The sequence below is a fragment of the Strix aluco genome, chromosome 5, assembly GCF_031877795.1.
Source record: "Strix aluco isolate bStrAlu1 chromosome 5, bStrAlu1.hap1, whole genome shotgun sequence".
Classification (NCBI taxonomy): Eukaryota; Metazoa; Chordata; class Aves; order Strigiformes; family Strigidae; genus Strix; species Strix aluco.
The window spans coordinates 34,900,997-34,918,239 of record NC_133935.1 but is presented as its reverse complement, the minus strand read 5'-3'; the positions used below and the strand labels follow the sequence as shown (position 1 = coordinate 34,918,239).

Below are 17,243 nucleotides of genomic sequence, written 5' to 3'. Positions count from 1 at the left end.
CTATTTTTTTCAGCTTCTGTGTTTTTTCTTTGAAATACAGAAATTACTACTACAGAAATGTTGTTCTTGCTAAAGATATATAATCATGACTGCAGCATGTTAAAAGATTGACAAAACCCCTCCGCATCACAGTTTGTGAAAAAAGTATCTTGAACATGCACAGTAACTATGTTCATTTTGAGCTGCTACACATTCTGCATCCATGTGTTGATATATATGGCCTGTGCTTTAATACTAAATAATGTACAAGCAACATATACTGACTTCTGATTGAGAAAAAGATCGCTTTTTAGGTAGACCCCAGACATTTCCTAAAATAGAGCTCATTAGTGAGCATCATTTGGATGATGATTCTCTGAGGAATTTAGCTTTCACTACTGTCATGTGAGATTAGTTTTGTCTATCATATTCTGCTTTTTAGACAATAACAGCATCTATGATCTACAGAGAACACGCTTGGCAGCTTGGTTCAAGGAAGCATGTAGTATTATGAGCTTCACTGAAGTTAAGAGGAATTAATAGTACCTAGAACCTCAAAGACTGCAAATTTTTATAAATAATTTGTATGACAGGAGTGTTCTCTTAACCAACTTACAGTGTCATTGTGTCATCTGGAATGAAATAATGTTTTTATGATTTGGGTCTGTCAGTTTAATTCTGTATAAGAACACTAAATTTGTCTCTGTATCCAGGTTAAATTACAACTATTTGAGCTGTATGTAAGTAGAGTCTAAGAAAGATTATGGTCAGGCAGCAAGAGTAATAAATAGCACTTCTAAGAGAAAATCTTAATTTAAAACCTAAAATCTTGTGTTCATTCTTAGTCAGCTACAAATTAACATCTGTAGCTTCATAAATAATTAGCCTAATACACTGGTTGACCAATGGCAGTACCTTAACTAAGGCTGTACCTTACAAATAGTTTGGTATTTTAGAGAGAAAATGTTCTGATGTATATTAATCACTCAAGTAACAGATCTGACACCGCCATTTTCCAAGCTATCCTCCTGCTATTGCATACGGTAAATCCCTCAGGCTTTGTTCAGTCTAATTTTAAATAGCTCATACAATTTGGGTTCTTCCTGCTATTGGAGTGCAGTTATCACAATCAAGTAGGTCTCGCTATTGGAGTAGTATACATTATACTCAGTCTGAAATTTCCTTTGTCCAATTAACAAATACTCCGAACATGAAGACAGTGTGGCATAATACATTGGACAAAAAGGAATTCTGCGGACTTAAAATGGCTTTTTTAATTCTTTGCAATCAAAGAGGCTAGAAGCATGGAAAGAAAAGATCCTTGATAAAATGAGAGAGTTACGAATGAGTGTATTTTTTTCCCTCTAACAGCACACTGCTTCTGTTTTCTGCATACCGCTTTGTTTCCCTTGGCCATTTTTCTTCTTTCCAGAATGACACCTTTTATTATTTATCATTAATTCTTTTTAATTGACAGCTGTTCCTATGACTGAAGTTCATAGGTAGCTACATGGTAAGGAGGAGGAACTATAGATATTGCTTAGTTACAGCACTCATTTTCAGCTTGCTTCCCTGCCAGTTTCATTTGTAGCTGGTAAGGAGCCTGAGGCTGATGACTTCTACTGTTCCTCTGGGTGTTGGAGTGGCTAGCAAGCAGTGAGTTGTCTATAATGTGCCTTAATTTATAAAAACTGGCTTGTGCAAGCTTGCAAGGAAGTACTGCTCAGCCACAAGCAGAACTGCAACTTCTGAGCCCTGATCAGAAGGTATCAAGTAACTGAAACAAAACACAGAGGAAAATGGAGAAATGGGTAGAAGAAAATGGCCATTAATGGTGAAGACTCTTGATACCTCTGCAGGTGTGCCTGGATGAGGAAAGTTCCTCTTAGAAAGAAGAATAGCAAAGACGAGTAAAGCAATCAGCTGGTAAATTTAGATGCAATGATATTAAGGTAAATTTACATTTCTTCCAGAATCATTCACGACAGTATGTTTAGTTTTGAGGGACCTCCAGTTACCGTCTTCCAGTTCCGTGAGCAGTTGTGGTATATTGTGGCTACTGGGGTACTGGGCTATTGAAGTACAGGGCTCAAAGCACTTGGGGCAAATATTTGGCTGGTATAAATTGTTACAACTCTTCTGAAAATGGTTTATGTTCAATGTGTCTGTGTTGCACACAGGAGTTTTGTTTTGGAAGTGATGGTAATAAACATTTAGGCTGTCTGTAAGAGTGGCAGAGCCAAGTACTGAACAAGCTTAGAGGAGGTTAAAATATCATTCCAGTCCATTCCCTCCATGTCAGGGTTAGGCAAATCTGGGGACAATAAAAATGCTTGCCTCACTTCTGATGGCATTGCACCTTTGCAGGACTTCAGTTTCTGTGTTTCTGTCTGCTCTTTCCGTTGATACTCTTTACTCCAAATCAGGACAATCTTACCTTCTGCTGGTGACGAGTTCCTTTATTCTCAGACTCTGCAGAACTTGTCAAAGTTCTAGTTTCTGTAGGAGTCATTAAATTTGCCGGCTGTGGAAAAATTGCCTTATTTAGTAAGTCTAAGCAGCAGTAAAGTTAATTCTTTCATTGTGTGAAACTGGAATCTTCTTAGGTGTTCTCTCCGTGCAATGCTTGCTGACAATTGTTACCCGTTTTCTAAAAACAGGGGTTCAAAGGTTCCCCAACAAGATTTCCTTTCTCTATGCTTCCTGTAAAGGCCTCTGGTTAAAGCTTAATGTGTTTTGAGGTTTATACAGAAGTGTATATTAATAATGTAGATATTCATTTAAATCACTTGTACAGATTTGATCTGCAGGCAATCTACACATCCAACAGGAAGGGTTGTCTCTGAAATAATTTCTTTCCAGTATTTAGTAGATGTGTTACATAAAGAGTCTTCACTCCAGGAAACACATAAAAATATTTTAGAAATTTCTGCTGTCGGTAGTTAACTGTTCAGAAAGATCTCTTTCAAAGCCAAAGAACAATATATTTTGGATGGAGATTCCTTGCTACCTGAAATGATATAGGCATATCCATGATATTTGGAAGAACTTTATGTTCAGTGGCAAGGAAACACTTACTTGAAAGGACTGGCTTCTGGCATTATAGTGGAAGTCTAGTGGGGTCATTGGAATTCAGTGAGAATCTTTTTTTGTCAGTCTCTTGACTTTTATGACAAATAGTAACTGATAGATATGTTATAAATGTTAAAGGAAGATGTGTTTGCCTTAGGCATGCTTTTCTTGACTTTTGGATCCTCTTTTTTTTATTGCTCATCAAACTGCAGCATTTTTACTGATGCCTGTAGTTATTGGACCTGAAAATAAGAAAGAAGAGCTAGTGGTGTTGGCCAACAGAACAACTAATTTAACAGACAAGGAAAAATGCATGGTTCTTGAAACTGTGACAATCAAAATTAAAGCAAAAAAGGAAAGGTATATTTAATGAGCTTAGTGAAAACCTAATGAACTTTGAATCATCAATGAAGCTAGAACTGAGTCCTTCAAAAATTATGATTTACTGTGAAAAGATATATTTTTCTCATCACAAAATGTACACATTGTCAGCGTTCACATTTGATTGTGAAGATCTGTGTTAGATGTGATTTGTTGGTTACATCACATTCTCTTTTCTTTGCTTATTGGCAGGATGTGTGGCATACATCTCTCAGACTAAAAGAATAAACTCCTGCAAATAATTCTGCCAGAAAGGCCTGTCATGCAAATATTTCTTGGCAGCAAATGCACGCGTGGTGTGGGAATGGCTGGTGTAAACTCAGGAAATGGCTGGTGTCAACTGAAAATTTGAATTCACACTGACAGTAGTGCTGTTATCTTACTTGTCTAACATTATTAGTGGAGCAGCCTTTTTCAATTTGCCTTCTGCTGGGTGTATATAGAACTTCCTCCCATGTAGAATGAAGCATGGAAAAAGCAAGCAGATTTCAAAAAAGTTTACTCCCTTCATTAGGTTAATTTTCTTATTACAAAAAAATACGCTTATAAGAAATGTCCCTATGCAGAAGGGACATTAATGTCAGAGGAACCAGTCTGCATACTTGTTTTCTCTTTTATCCACAGCCTGTGTTCAATACAATGCAAGTTTGATGCACCAAACAAAATTTCTATCATATCTGTACCACAAGCATGAGCTGGACATACATCCCTGCTGAACACAGAGACAGTTCATTGTTCTCACTATTGGTGCTCTGGAGCCTCTGCAAAGCTCCTAAAGAGAACAGTTTGCCTCAATTACAATGAGGACCTTTCTTTTGTCACTGAGCTGAGTGACAGGTTGTCACATGGTGATTTATGTGGTACTTTGAACTTGAGCTGAACTAGCTAGCAGATGATGCAGAGCCTGAAATCTTCTATCACTTTGCTTAGTCATTCAGCCCATTTCATTCATCACTTTACTTCTCTAGGGCAAAAGCCACTTCTTTGAAAATTCCTGTTCCTAAGCTGAAGTCTCCTAAAATGTTTATTCTGGCAGTTTGGAGAGCAGTTTTGCAAACAGCATGTTACAAAGAAAAAAAAAAGCTAGAGGATAAAGCACTGTTTTTCAGTGCTAACTGTCTTTTTCAATGCTAACTGTCTTGTTTAATTTAAAATATTTGATTTAGGCAGAAATTGGATCCCTTTGTATCAATTTGTGCTGCACGTGACACACACAAGTACTGATCCTACCTGGGATCTGTGCACGCCCTCAATAAGAGGCTTCAAAAATAATACTAATAATTCTAAGTGGTGGATTAGAGGGTGTTCTACTTACCTGGGGAGTATGTATTTTCAAACTCATCTCTTTCCAAAGACTTCTTTTTTTCCCTTTCCTGCATTGATAGGTCTTCTTTTTGCTGGTGTAAAATGATTGTTCATCCACTCTTGTAATCAATTATGTATGGTTACTTTAAAATCAGTACAGCTCACCCTCAGATTTTGACTCCCATAGCTGTTGTTAGTTTTCAACATGTAGTCACTTCATGAAGGCTGCAAAATGCCTCACTCTGTGGATTTCTCGATTTGTTCCACCCTCAGAGAGTTTAGTCTCAAGGGGAAACTTGTCCATAATGGGAACAGGCAGCCAGATGTGGCTTGGCATCAAGCAGGGAATATCACTGATCCCAAGGCAGGGTTATAATGTCCTGAGACCAGTGTACCATAATTGTCTCAAAAGAATTAAGAAAATTCTTGACCACTCTAGCTTTTTCTAAAGAAAATAGACAATATATATAAAATTTTGCAATATTTCTGAGAAAGTAATGACCAATTTTATTTAAAAAATAACTTATCATTCAAGAGGCAATGAGAGAGACTTTGAATAATCAGTTACTATGTTCCTGTAATGCTTGACTGAAAAATGTGTCTTTTTCTTAGCTCTGTAGTTCTTGCTTAAAGAGGTTATTATGTAAGCCTCTGTTTCTAATGTAAAATATGTTTCATATATTCCAAGGAAAGATTCTTGCAGGTAGACTGTCAAAAGATGGAACAAACTAGCTCCTACGTTGGCAGAGATGCTTTTAAGATCAGAAAAGGCATTTGACTGTAACAGGGCTGCACAGCATTACTGATTTCCACAAGAGGTTTGTTCCAGTCCAAAAGATAGCAAGACCTCTTTCCTAACACCAAGCCTGCTGTTATTTTCTGAAATCTCAAAAGTAAGCCAGAATTTTCTTTGTAAATAAAAAAAAAAAAAAAAAGGGGGGGGGGGGGGAATTGCTCTTTGCCTGAGTAGATATGCTACAGATAAGTGCATCTAGGCATCAGAACCCACTAGAAATTCCAACAGTACAATGTACTATAGTGCCAAAAAAACCCAAAGCCCAAAGAATTGCATAAAACTCAACATCACAGCTTACAGCAGGCATAAGGGCAGCAGTGAAGCAAAGGTGGCATCATTTTTGATCTGTAACTTGTTCCAGAACATAACTCCCTTTGGGTCATGCACACTGCTGCACTTCCCTGTGCCATGAGTGGCTGGATGTTTTAGGAAAGCAGATGTGTTCTCTGCATACTGGATAACTCCACAGAGGCACAATATTTGCTAGTCACATCCTTGTGGTATGCAGTTCTGTACCATGCTATGCTTCAGAGGCCCAGTGGAGCACAGAGCATATGCATTTTTGGGGTCTTCATTACTGATAATATTCAGGTCACTTAAAATAGAAAAAGGGAGATAGCACTGCAGTTCAGTACTTTATTTAGACCTTGCTTTAGGAACACATCTAGCACCAGAAAGGAATTCAGCACCTGTTAGACTGATGGCATAAAGAAGTAACCTGCACTTCAATGAGACTGGAAGGTTTTAAGGGTCATCAAAACTGCATATATTTTCAAGGCCCTGTGTGCTGCCAGAATGCCTGAAAATTATGACCCTTGCTATTCAGATGCTCTCCCACTGCTTGCGAATGAGAGTCTGCTTAATGCCAATTACTGAAAATAATGTCTTTTGGATAGGCATCCTGTGTGAATAGCCCAAAACTAGTCCATGCATTTTAATGGCAAAGCACTCTATTTCTTCTTAGTGGGTCTTGGTAATTATAGTGGGTTGCAGGGCTTTATAAGAAAGGCCAACTGCACCAGTATTCGGGGCAGGATTCCTGCTGCTTGTGAGGTACTCTCAAAGAAAAATTGAAAATCTGAGAAAGAATATTTTTACACAATCAATATATAAATATTGCCTCCATTCTTCAGCTCCAATTTGTAACTGAATGATGATATTTATCTTAACCTCTCCCTAATTAGGTCTCCACACACCCAGACTGGTAGGCTGGAACCATATCCTCTCCCTGTGGTAGACTAGGGTGGGATTCACTGCTCCGTGTTTAGCTTCTGTACAGGAAGGCGTATTTCATGGGGTCAGCATAATAGCTCTTGTCTGAGACTAAAGTAAGAAAGGCTTTGTGGTGTCAGTGAATTTCTGGGCTTCATGGCCCTAGCCTGGATGTGAGGGCTTATGATGACACTAACTGAGGAACAGACCCACTAGCTCACAAAGGGTGGAAACAAGGTAAATAAAAGGGGGAGGGAGGAATGTGTTGGCTACCTGTTAGCTCACGAGTGATGGTGAATATAAAAGGAACAGATTTGTAGAGCAAAGGGGCATTGGTCACCATGAATCACTATAATCTTGATGAAACCTTCTACTCCAGAAATCTCTAAATTTCTGTGAGCTGGAAGGGACAGACTGAATATAGACTGGATGTACTTGCCTTATTTAGATTCCCTTTGCCTAAGCATCTGCTGTCAGAAATAGGATCCTGCACTGGATAGACCTCTGTTCTGCTATCCTGTCTTTAGGATAACCATTTTCATATTCCTACGCTATGTTCATTCCTTGGGGGTCTCAGGACAGCTGAAGTTCCCAGAATGGTTTAGCTGCTGGTACTTTCTGCAGGAATGAATTACCAGGATGTGTTTAGACTGTGAAGGCAGTGATAGGCTATGGTATAGTGTGAGTCTGTATAATTGGTTGTTACATTAAAATCCACCTGGAAGAGACATCTGGTATCTTGTAAAAGCTGTCTTGATGTATCATGTTATAATGAAGTAAATCTTTAGTGCCCTGAAGTTATCTGCTAGGTCATGCCTCTTATCCCCTTGCAGCCAGCTTTTCTGCTTGTCTCATCAGTAAACTGCTGACTGTAGAATTGGGCAAGCATTTTGCAATAAACAGTTTATTCAGCAAATGTTTTCTTCCTATCCTCTTATTGAATTGCCTGGTAACAACTCCTGATATTGTTAAAGGTAGATGGCAATTAAGGGATTTATCATTCACAAGTAGTTAGGTTTTTCAAACATGGACAAATGTTTGAACATATGTAACAATGATCTTTGATAGCTGTGTTTTTATATGTGCATTCACAGCATAAGAGGAAAGAGGTAGAACTAAAAGACAATCATTATTACTGTTATTTTGTTATAAATAAGAGTAACGTAAAATGGGCTGAATTGTTTGGTCCATTTAGATCTCAGACTTCTTTCTAGATTCTCATTTGGAACATGCAATTGTGCAGAAATGTCTCTGCTTAGTTACACATTGTGGCTTTGTACTGTTTTCAGACTGTCCTGTGGATTCCTATTCCAGGCATTGTGGCACTTAAAAAGGATAGCTCCCAGTAGGAGATCACACACTTGGGTGCCCTGTCTCTTTGTATTATCAGTGAAGTGCTTCTAGGGGGTAATTCCAAAGGCTTGTTGTGCAACATTGTCCCTCTACTAATTGTGTAAGGATCTGCACAGGGCCCATGTAGAGCCAGGTAATTAGAAATATTAGGCATAGGAATATGTGACATGCTGTGCTTGGGGCTTCTGTGTGCACATGTGGGTCCTTTCAACTCCCAGAACATTGATGCATCCTCTGAGCATAGATGGGAAATGAAGAAAGAGGTTGTGTGCTTTTGCACAGCAGTCCAATGGTTTGGGTGCTTGTCCATGTGGGAGACATGGGTTATCAGCTCTCCTCAGCTGTTGTCCCATTTGAACTCCCTGCTTAAGAGATGCCTCCCTCTTGATGATAAGAGCACAGTTTTGGTGGGTTTGACTGTCCCCATGCCCGTAGTTCATTCTGGGCAGTGACTGAATTAGAAATGCAAGAACTGAGGACTAGCAGGGCCCTGTCCCCATAGCCTGGTGTTCTGGCTATTTTGACAGTAGAGGAGATTTACAAGGTATGGCTTTGCACCAAAGACTATCCATCCATTTTGTCTGCAGCTGTCTGTGAAAAAGGCATACACAGTATGGGAGAGAGAGAAGGAACGTAGGACTCCCCATTTCTCTGTAGTTAATTGGCTGAGTGGACTTCTCTGTGTCTGATGCCAGCCGGGGTTTAATGGAGGGGAGAATGGACACTGTATGTCTTCAAAATACCTTAGTCTGTGATAAATTAGTAATATTAGGTGTTTAGAAATCTCCCCTTCACTACTGCTGCTTCTGGAAGATAAGAAAAGTGTTTGTATTAACATAATTAAACATATGTCATGCCTTACAGTGTATTGCAATACAAAGGGAAACTATTTTTAAATTGCCTTTCAAAAAATAATTCCAGTATTGTCATTACCATACCCTTGACATGACCATGCATAGAGACAGTTATGGCAAAGGTTCTTCACGCTAAACAGAATGATTTGGGTTTTGAATTTATTTTTTTTCCCCTAACATTCATTGGAATTTCTTATGGAAAATGAAGAATGTATTTATTCCAATAACTTTCAAAACTATCAAGGCATTTTTGTGCTTTTACACTCAGTTTTTGACTCTCGGACACTAAGATGCAGACACATTATTTTATCCATAATCACAGAGAAAAACATTAAGGTAAGTGCTGTTTTCTGCATAGTGGAAGATTTGATTAGCTATGCTGAATAGTGGCAGAGTATACACTTTTTTTAAGGTAATTGGTAAACCAATTAAGAATATCAAGAGTTATATCCAAGTCCTTATGGCAATCTACCGGGTCAGAGGATTTTCAAAGGTCTGCAAATATTTCCACAGGATACCCAGTCTTTTCAGTCTTGGAAGAACATTGTGTACTAATGCTATTATGATGGAGTGCTTTGACTTAGATCAGAAGTCTCTGAAGGCCTCTCTTTCAACATGTATCATTAGCTATTATTTATAATTCTTCCAAAACTGTGGATGTGCTTTGTAGATAGATGGGGACAAATCCTATGACCTACACAGGTAAAAGTAAATACTTCAAATTGGGGAAAACTGGGGGCTTTTAGATACTCCCAGTTTGTCACTATGGGTACATATGTACTGGCACTGCCATACCATACAGAAACTACTGCAGATGTGGCAGACAGCTGGTCTTACCCTGATTTCTTGCACTATCTTAAATATGCAGATATGTCAAGAAGATCGTAGAAACAGAGCATTACACACATGACTTTTCCTGTCCTTATCCCCCCTGCCATCTTCAGAAGGAACCCAGGACTGGAAACAAGCATCAAAATGAAAGAAAAAGGGAATTCATCACCCACACCCACTTGTAGAAATCTGAAATTGTGTTGAAGCTGTAACGTAGAGGAAGCTTAGTGCTACTGATAAGGAGCAAGGACAGAGGGAAAGCTTCTGGATAATGGTCTTGTTCCAGAAAGGAGTCAAGTACTGGGCTGGTGGGCCAAAGAGTTGCAGGTTGAAAATGGAGCCTTTTTCTGTGCAGAGAAGGGACAGCTCTAGGCAGGACACAGAATATGTTCCTGCATCGTGTGCTGAGAAGATACTTGTGAAAGAAGACATGCAGCCTTTACCCTGACTTAGGTGAGGCTTTTGATGGGAAACGGTGCAGGTTGTATGGGTGCATCTGCAGCCACCTTGTTGGTATGCAGTGGTTCAGCTGGGAGCAAGGCCTCAATGAGTGAGTAGAGTTCATGTGGAGAGTGAGGACCACAGGAGAAGGGTAAGCATGACTCCCAGTGTTACTGCCCTCTGCACTGGTGGCTTGCAGATCATCAGTGTTAACCTGACCTCCCAAAGGACGTTTTGACATTTACAAAGATTCTTGTTCTTAAATCCTTGTGGGGAGGGGAAAAATAGATCTTGAAACATGCTGATACTGCATTTTTTCATATCTGTTCGAGAGGAAGACAAACACTGAAAGACAGAGTTATCCTTCATGATGCAAAACTCATTTATGTGGACTCAGCCTGTACTTTCAGAAACTGTCTTAGCTGTACATGGAGAGGACAAACCCTTCCACCTAGACAAAAGAGTAGTAAGGAACCTCTGAAACATCCTCTTCTTTGTTTCCTCTTTTTTATTTCCATTGAGGAAGGCAATATCTACACTAAAGTTAGTCAATTTTATATTTAATACGAAACTGACCAGGATGAAATCAAATGATCCTGCCGATATTAAAATTTGGACCTTCATAATTAAGTCCCATAAATTATAATTGATTATATTTTCAAAATGTGGCTACTGACCACATGTATTTTAAACATACCTAATTTTTCCTTCTCCTACAACTCTATTTCTTTATTCCTTTGTTTCTTCTCTTTAACTGTTAGATAATAGTTTATCTTATCAACAATACTTTCCCAGTGTGGAACTCTGCACTATTGTATGTGACAGTTTTAAGAGCAGCAAGAAGAAATAGAATAATTTTAATATATGAAAATATATCTATATAATCACTGCAGTAAGATTGATGCACAGAGTAACACCGGCATGCAGTTTATTCTGCAGGAGAGAAAAATGCTTAGGCACAAAAAATATTGCAATACTTTGCTGCTTGGTGAGGAACAAAAGAGAATATGGTATAGGATTTCTTATGGAAAACAGTCCAAGTTTCTCTCTGTCCAGTGTAGCAAAAGCAGGTCTCTGTTAAAGACTTGCTATGAGACATGCCAGACTTTCATTTCATGGTACTGGCCATCTCTGAGCCACTGCTTTCAGGCCAACTTCATCTTGCTATGAAAACATGTGTATGTTAATATATACTTGCATGGATTGTATGAATCAGAGAATAGATTCTTTTTTTTTCTGATGCAATAATTGGACCAATATGTTTTTCATACATTAAAGTGCATTGTCCAGTACAGTCATGCGATGGATGCTGGGAAGACCCACTGTGATATACATTTTGTTCCATTCCTATCACAGAAAATACAATACCAGAGCTGAGATCAGTAAAACTTTTGATTTCATGTGTGTATAGCTCTGACTAACACATATAAATAACGCTTTAAATAATTTCTATTTGCAACTGGGCTTTTGCTGTAGATGACCTGCCTAGCACTCATAGTGAGAATCCAGTAGAAAGTTTACTTGTGCAAGGGTGATCCTTTACCCCATGTTGACTTTGGGTTGCCTTTAGTCTAAAGGACACCATGCGCAGCAGCTTTCTGCTTGCTTTAAAGAAGAGACTCTGATGAGAAGGAGCAACTTCTCTGTAGAAACTGCAGGCAGTACTTAATATAGCAAAACAAAACTGCTCATATTAGAATTATATTTGCTCTTGCTAAATATTGCGCTGTTAGAGGTAGATGGCCCTGTGATAGGAGCATCTACCCACATGGCATAATAGTTACTTGCTACTAGTATTTAATATCCATGCTGAAGTAAAACCATTGTGAAAGTACATGTTTGCTGCCAAAATTATTTTAAAAGAAAAAAAATAATCAGCTCACTATACTGATAGAAGTTACTAGCTAGGTGCCATTTCAGGAAGACCTTCTGAAGCTGTAGATTTTTCTTTACAGAAGCATCTATAGCTGTAGACAAAACACTTTTTTGCCTTTTGAAATGCCTTTTTTAAATCTCATTTGTTTTCCTGACTTAATTAGTAGAGACCCTTCAAAACAAGTAAAGGAAATGTATGTTATTTTATGCACTACTTTATGCATCAGTGAGTAAATCAGAGTCAATGACATGAGCTAATCTAAAATATTACTTCAGTTGAAGTAAAACATCTCAGTAAGTTGAGGAAAAATCTCAGATGGATCTTTTAATAAAATCGCATAAAATTAGATAAGCCTAATACTTCATTTTATTTGTGTTTGTTTATTTCTCATGTTTTTATGGAAAGAGGTTCTTTCTCTCCTTATCTCCCAGGCAATATTGCTTAGAGTTTACTCAGTGGGACCTGTCACTGATAAAGCATAAATCAGCAGCTCCTAAAGCAAGAAACAAATGCTAAAGCCAGGCTAGTGATCCCTCAATAGCAACAGTGACATGACATACTGTCTTAGTTTGTTGTATTGGAGATGTGTGGTAAGATAAAGAAAAAAAATCTCTTTTGGACATGGGAGAGAACACTGTGGCCTTTCCCAAAGAGCGGCTGGGCTGAAATCTCTGACTGCCAACAAATCAGCAATCATTAAGTTGGCCAGTCCACAAGCCCTTACATAGGGGTTGTTTCTCTCAGATAAAAGGTGCAGCGCTCCCTCCTGCAAAGTGGGTGCTGAGAGAGAGGGAGGAGGATAGAAGCAAATGTGCCCTGATTCAAGTCTGTTTATTGACACCGTGAAGAACATGGGAAAATAAAGTGTTCCTGCAACCACTTATTAGAAGCTATGATGTCTGCAGATGCATTTCTTTTTGTCCTTGTATTGTTGAAAGCAAGTTTTGATTAGCCATGCATTAAATCACAAATGACTGGTGGAAGATGATGCCTACAATTTTGAGTGAAATCAGAGGATGATGTTCTCGGTCTGATACTTGTGCAGTAAGGCTACTGTGAATCAGAGAAGCATATGAGACTGTCATTTGTGTGGCTTTCTGGAAGCTCCCTGTACTGCCAGTGAGTCAAATACAGGAGAGGAGATTTGAATGCAGCAGAATTTGTCTCAGCTTCGTAGGCTGTGTTAGGCTGAACAACAGTCAGGTTTAGGCTGAACATTTTCTGTCCATTTTCTAGACAGTATTTTTCATTAATTCAAAAGTAGTTTGAAATTGAATATGTACATTCTCCAACAGCTTAATTTTATCAATAGGCCTGTGGTTAGATAGTCCATCTGATATCAGCACTTCAGGACAGCCATTGCTGACTGGCTGTCACTTCCTCTCTCCCTGGACCAATTAGTTCTGATCTGTTGGAGATGCTGCAGGGATCCTGCTACCTTCCTGTGTTCTGAAGAGTGGTGATTGGGTATAACAAGGATGGAGGGCTTTGGGGAGGGGGGGAGTGTTTTATATTTGTCAGTATTGTCGTTATGTTGCTCTAAGCGTGGTTGAAATGGAGAAGAAAGGCTGGTGGATTTCAGGGTGCAAATATGTAATGATATGTGTTAAAAGTGGTCGCTGAGTATTGAAACAGAAACTGAATGATATCGCCTGCAAAGCTGCTTAACGGAAATGCTGTCCATTACTTACCTCTCTGCCCCCATCCTATTGTTTATGTCTTTTCCAGCAGCTGCAGTATTTTTCTTTTGTCCCTAGAATTCTCTTCTGGGGCAAATCCTAGCCTGTCACCTCTGGGGCCATCTGCAGATTTCCCTAGGCTGCTATTACATGAATAATCAGCTGTCTCACTTAAGAAATTCTCTTCATTCTACATCATTAAATACTGACTCCTGCTGCTGCTATGACAGATCACTTTACAGGAATCTACAAGGGGAGCTGTCTTTGATGCTAACAGTGGATCTTTGCTGTGGAACAAAAGAATAAGCTGGGGCAAGCATGAAACAGTTAGAATTTACAATATTTTAACATCGGGAAATAAAAGAGGCTGAAGCTGGTGTATGTATACCTATTTTGAGAGCTATATTTTCAAAAAGTGAAGAAGGGCCTCTAAAATGAGCAATTTTGTGCCCAAGAATATAATTTGTAGCTCTCACCAAGGTAGTGGTGAGACAGTAATTTGGCAAGGGGAGGGGGAAGATACAGTGAGCTAGGAGGGAATTCAAACCAAGACCAACTTGTTATAGGCAGACTGTAGAAAAAAGGAAAATGCTTCCGTCAGAAGCATGAGTGATAGCCTTTAATGAAGGTACAGTAATGGACTAAATGACCTGAAGGTTTCTTCTTCCACCAGAGCCTTTTTGTTGTGAAGTTCATTCCCAGATATCTCCCTGACCGCTGCAGCTCTCTGCTAACTCTGTGTATTGGTTACTCAAGAGCATCACCTCTAACAGATGCCTTTGTGAAAGGTTTTGCTGCCACTCTTCAAAAACCAGCCATATGCCCAGTAGTTCCCTCTTTGCCTCTGGCTGTATCCAAGTGCCCTGTAGCCAGCAGCTTAAACTGATTTTCCGGTACCTTTTTCTGTCTACTCTTGATGTGCACGGTAATGGTATGTTTTCAAAACTTCCTGCTTTCTTTGCTCATGTTAAAAGAACACTGAAATGGATAAATCTTGTGCCTATTTACATGTGCAAATAGGTTTGAAACTGTGACTCGCTAGCCTATGTTTTTATTCTGCAGTGCTTTTAAACAGCAGCCATTACGTACCAGTGCGACCTCCTTCAAAATGGACTGCAGTACTGGAGTGCTTCCTAGTCCATGGCATGCCATCAGTTTGGCATGTGAAAACTTATGGTGTCCTGTGGCTGAAACATGCTGTCCATGCTTTTTTTGTCCTAACGGTTGTTTTCTGTCTTGAGACATAATTCATCCTTTGTGTGTTAGTGTGTTTTATTTTAGCCTGGTTGTTCCAGTAGTGCTGTGTCATTTGTAACAACACCTCTTGTCTGTTTTCACATTTTGTAGATGGTATGGTGAGGGGATGCTCATGGCATGGCACCATGTGTTCACCTGAATGAGGGACTTGCCAGTGGTGACTCTGCATCATTGCTGATAGCAGAGAATGTTGTTGTTTCATTCTATTTAGCTTTAAATCAGTCCATATTCTATCTAAAGCTGCTTGGTTTGGGAAAAAAAAAAAAAATGGTTCTGCTAGAAGGAAAAACAATAAGTAGCTTTACTCAATGTGTATATTCCCTCACCTGAAAGCCCCTTGGCTGGATTTTCTACCACACTGTCACAAACCCCATCAATCTCTTCAATTTCTTCAGAAGGAAGAAAGGATTTGCAGGTTAACCGGCTGGAAACGCAAATATGGATAAAACCAGACATACAGAAGACAGATGTGGACTTTTCAGAAATTCTTAATGCAATACAAGAAAGTAAGTTATTCCTTGGATGCAAAATCGGGTTTATGGTAGAAGAATCAATTGGGATGAACTGAAATTTTAACTGAAGGAACATACAAAGTGATGAACTGAATTATAAGTGACTATGTATTACTAAAATCTCTGAGACAGTTCAGTGGGTTATTGAAGGCCGGTAAGAAATCTTTTACTATCAGAGAAGTTGTAGTAAGATTTAAATTATTATGTGCCTAAGGATTCCAGCAGTACACATTTCCTATGCAGAGGTAATCAGAAATATTAAGACTCCTGTTACTTTAATCCATTCTTTACACTCTTGAATGGATGTGTGAACTAATAATGTCATGCAAGTGGTGCAGTCTGGGATCTAAGACTGGATTTGAAGTTCCAGCTGTTCCAAAGTGTTGGGGTATATTCACGTTTTTGCAGTTGGTAATTTTTGGGAGCGTAAATGATGAGCTTGTCACAATAACTGAAGGTCTGTATATCTTAGATACTGCATGAAACCATCTCTTTTCACATGTAATGCACTGTGGACTAAGAATTGATTGGTCCACCCTTCTTAAATCCAACTGCAGAATGATCTTAAGACCTGTGCTAGAAGAAATGCTACTCTTATTAACAACAGCAGACCTCCCCCTACCCAAAACTGATGCAACTCTGGAATCCAAAAGAATCTAGAGTTTCAGTGGAAATTTTCCATGATAGATTAAAAACATTTATGCAGGCCAAGAATCAAGATGCATGGCATGGCTTCCTGTTTCTTTCTTTTCCAGTTTTATTTTAAACTGGGTGTTTTATGTAGAAATTTTCTAAAGTGAGAAACAGCAACTTACATTCTTGAATGATAAAAGATGTATAAGAATGTGTAAAACCCTGCACTCTGCCTGATTTTTGCCATATGCCACCATACAGTGGTAGGATGAGGTCATATGGTTGGTGGTATTAGTTTGGGGGTGGAAGGAAAACTCTCAGGTTAGTATGATGACAGGTAATGATTTGAAATTGAAGCACCTCATTATTTAAGGTGTAGGTTTAGGATGAACCCTGTGTTTTGTAACTTAAAAAGCTTTTCCCGTCAGGAAATCTTGATATGAGATTTTGCCTTCCTCCCTCTTCTCTGCACCTGCACAGCCCAGATATAGGCCTGGGGGCAGTTGGGTTGTGGACTGGAGAGGCTGAAAAGGCACTGTAGTCTTTCAGAGGCTTGACTATCAAGATAGATAAACAAGGATAAGCAAATTCAAATTGGGAAGAGACCATATTGGAATACAAGAAACAGTTATCTTCTCCATTTTAAGCACATGGCTGAAGAGAATGAAAATGGATGATTTCTTTAAAACAATTAAATATCAAGATTATATTTATTAACAGTGTCCAAAGCAGCTTCTTATTAAAATGGTCATATCTCAACTTCCCCTGGTACTGTGTCATATTTTAATATCATACTCTCTGATTATATCTCTGTGCTGAATAACCCAAAATTTTGATTCAGCAGGGCACAGGTTTGCTTATAACCTCAAATGTTAAACCCTAGTTTCTTTTAAAAGTATACCATTTCTCTGTGACCGTAAAGAAGGCATTCATCTGACTTGAACATACGGGTTTGCAGTGAAGGTCTCAAGATCTGAATTCATTGTCTAAGTTCCCTTGGCAATCAACAGCATATAACTAGCATGTCAACAGCCCAGTTTGTCTCATTTTAAAGTGGGTGTC

General features: G+C 38.9%; 1 protein-coding gene across 4 annotated transcripts in view; it reads left to right on the top strand.

Moving 5' to 3' along the window:
• ANO4 (anoctamin 4) overlaps nucleotides 1-17,243 on the top strand; it is a 221,530-nt gene that overhangs the window by 78,444 nt on the left and 125,843 nt on the right. For 2 of the 4 annotated variants that reach the window (XM_074826957.1, XM_074826956.1), the window contains exon 3: nucleotides 15,432-15,542. The exons of the other annotated variants lie outside the window; for them this stretch is intronic. In XM_074826957.1, the coding sequence (XP_074683058.1) occupies nucleotides 15,432-15,542 (111 nt within the window). The remainder of the gene's footprint in view (nucleotides 1-15,431; nucleotides 15,543-17,243) is intronic. 4 annotated transcript variants of the gene reach the window in all.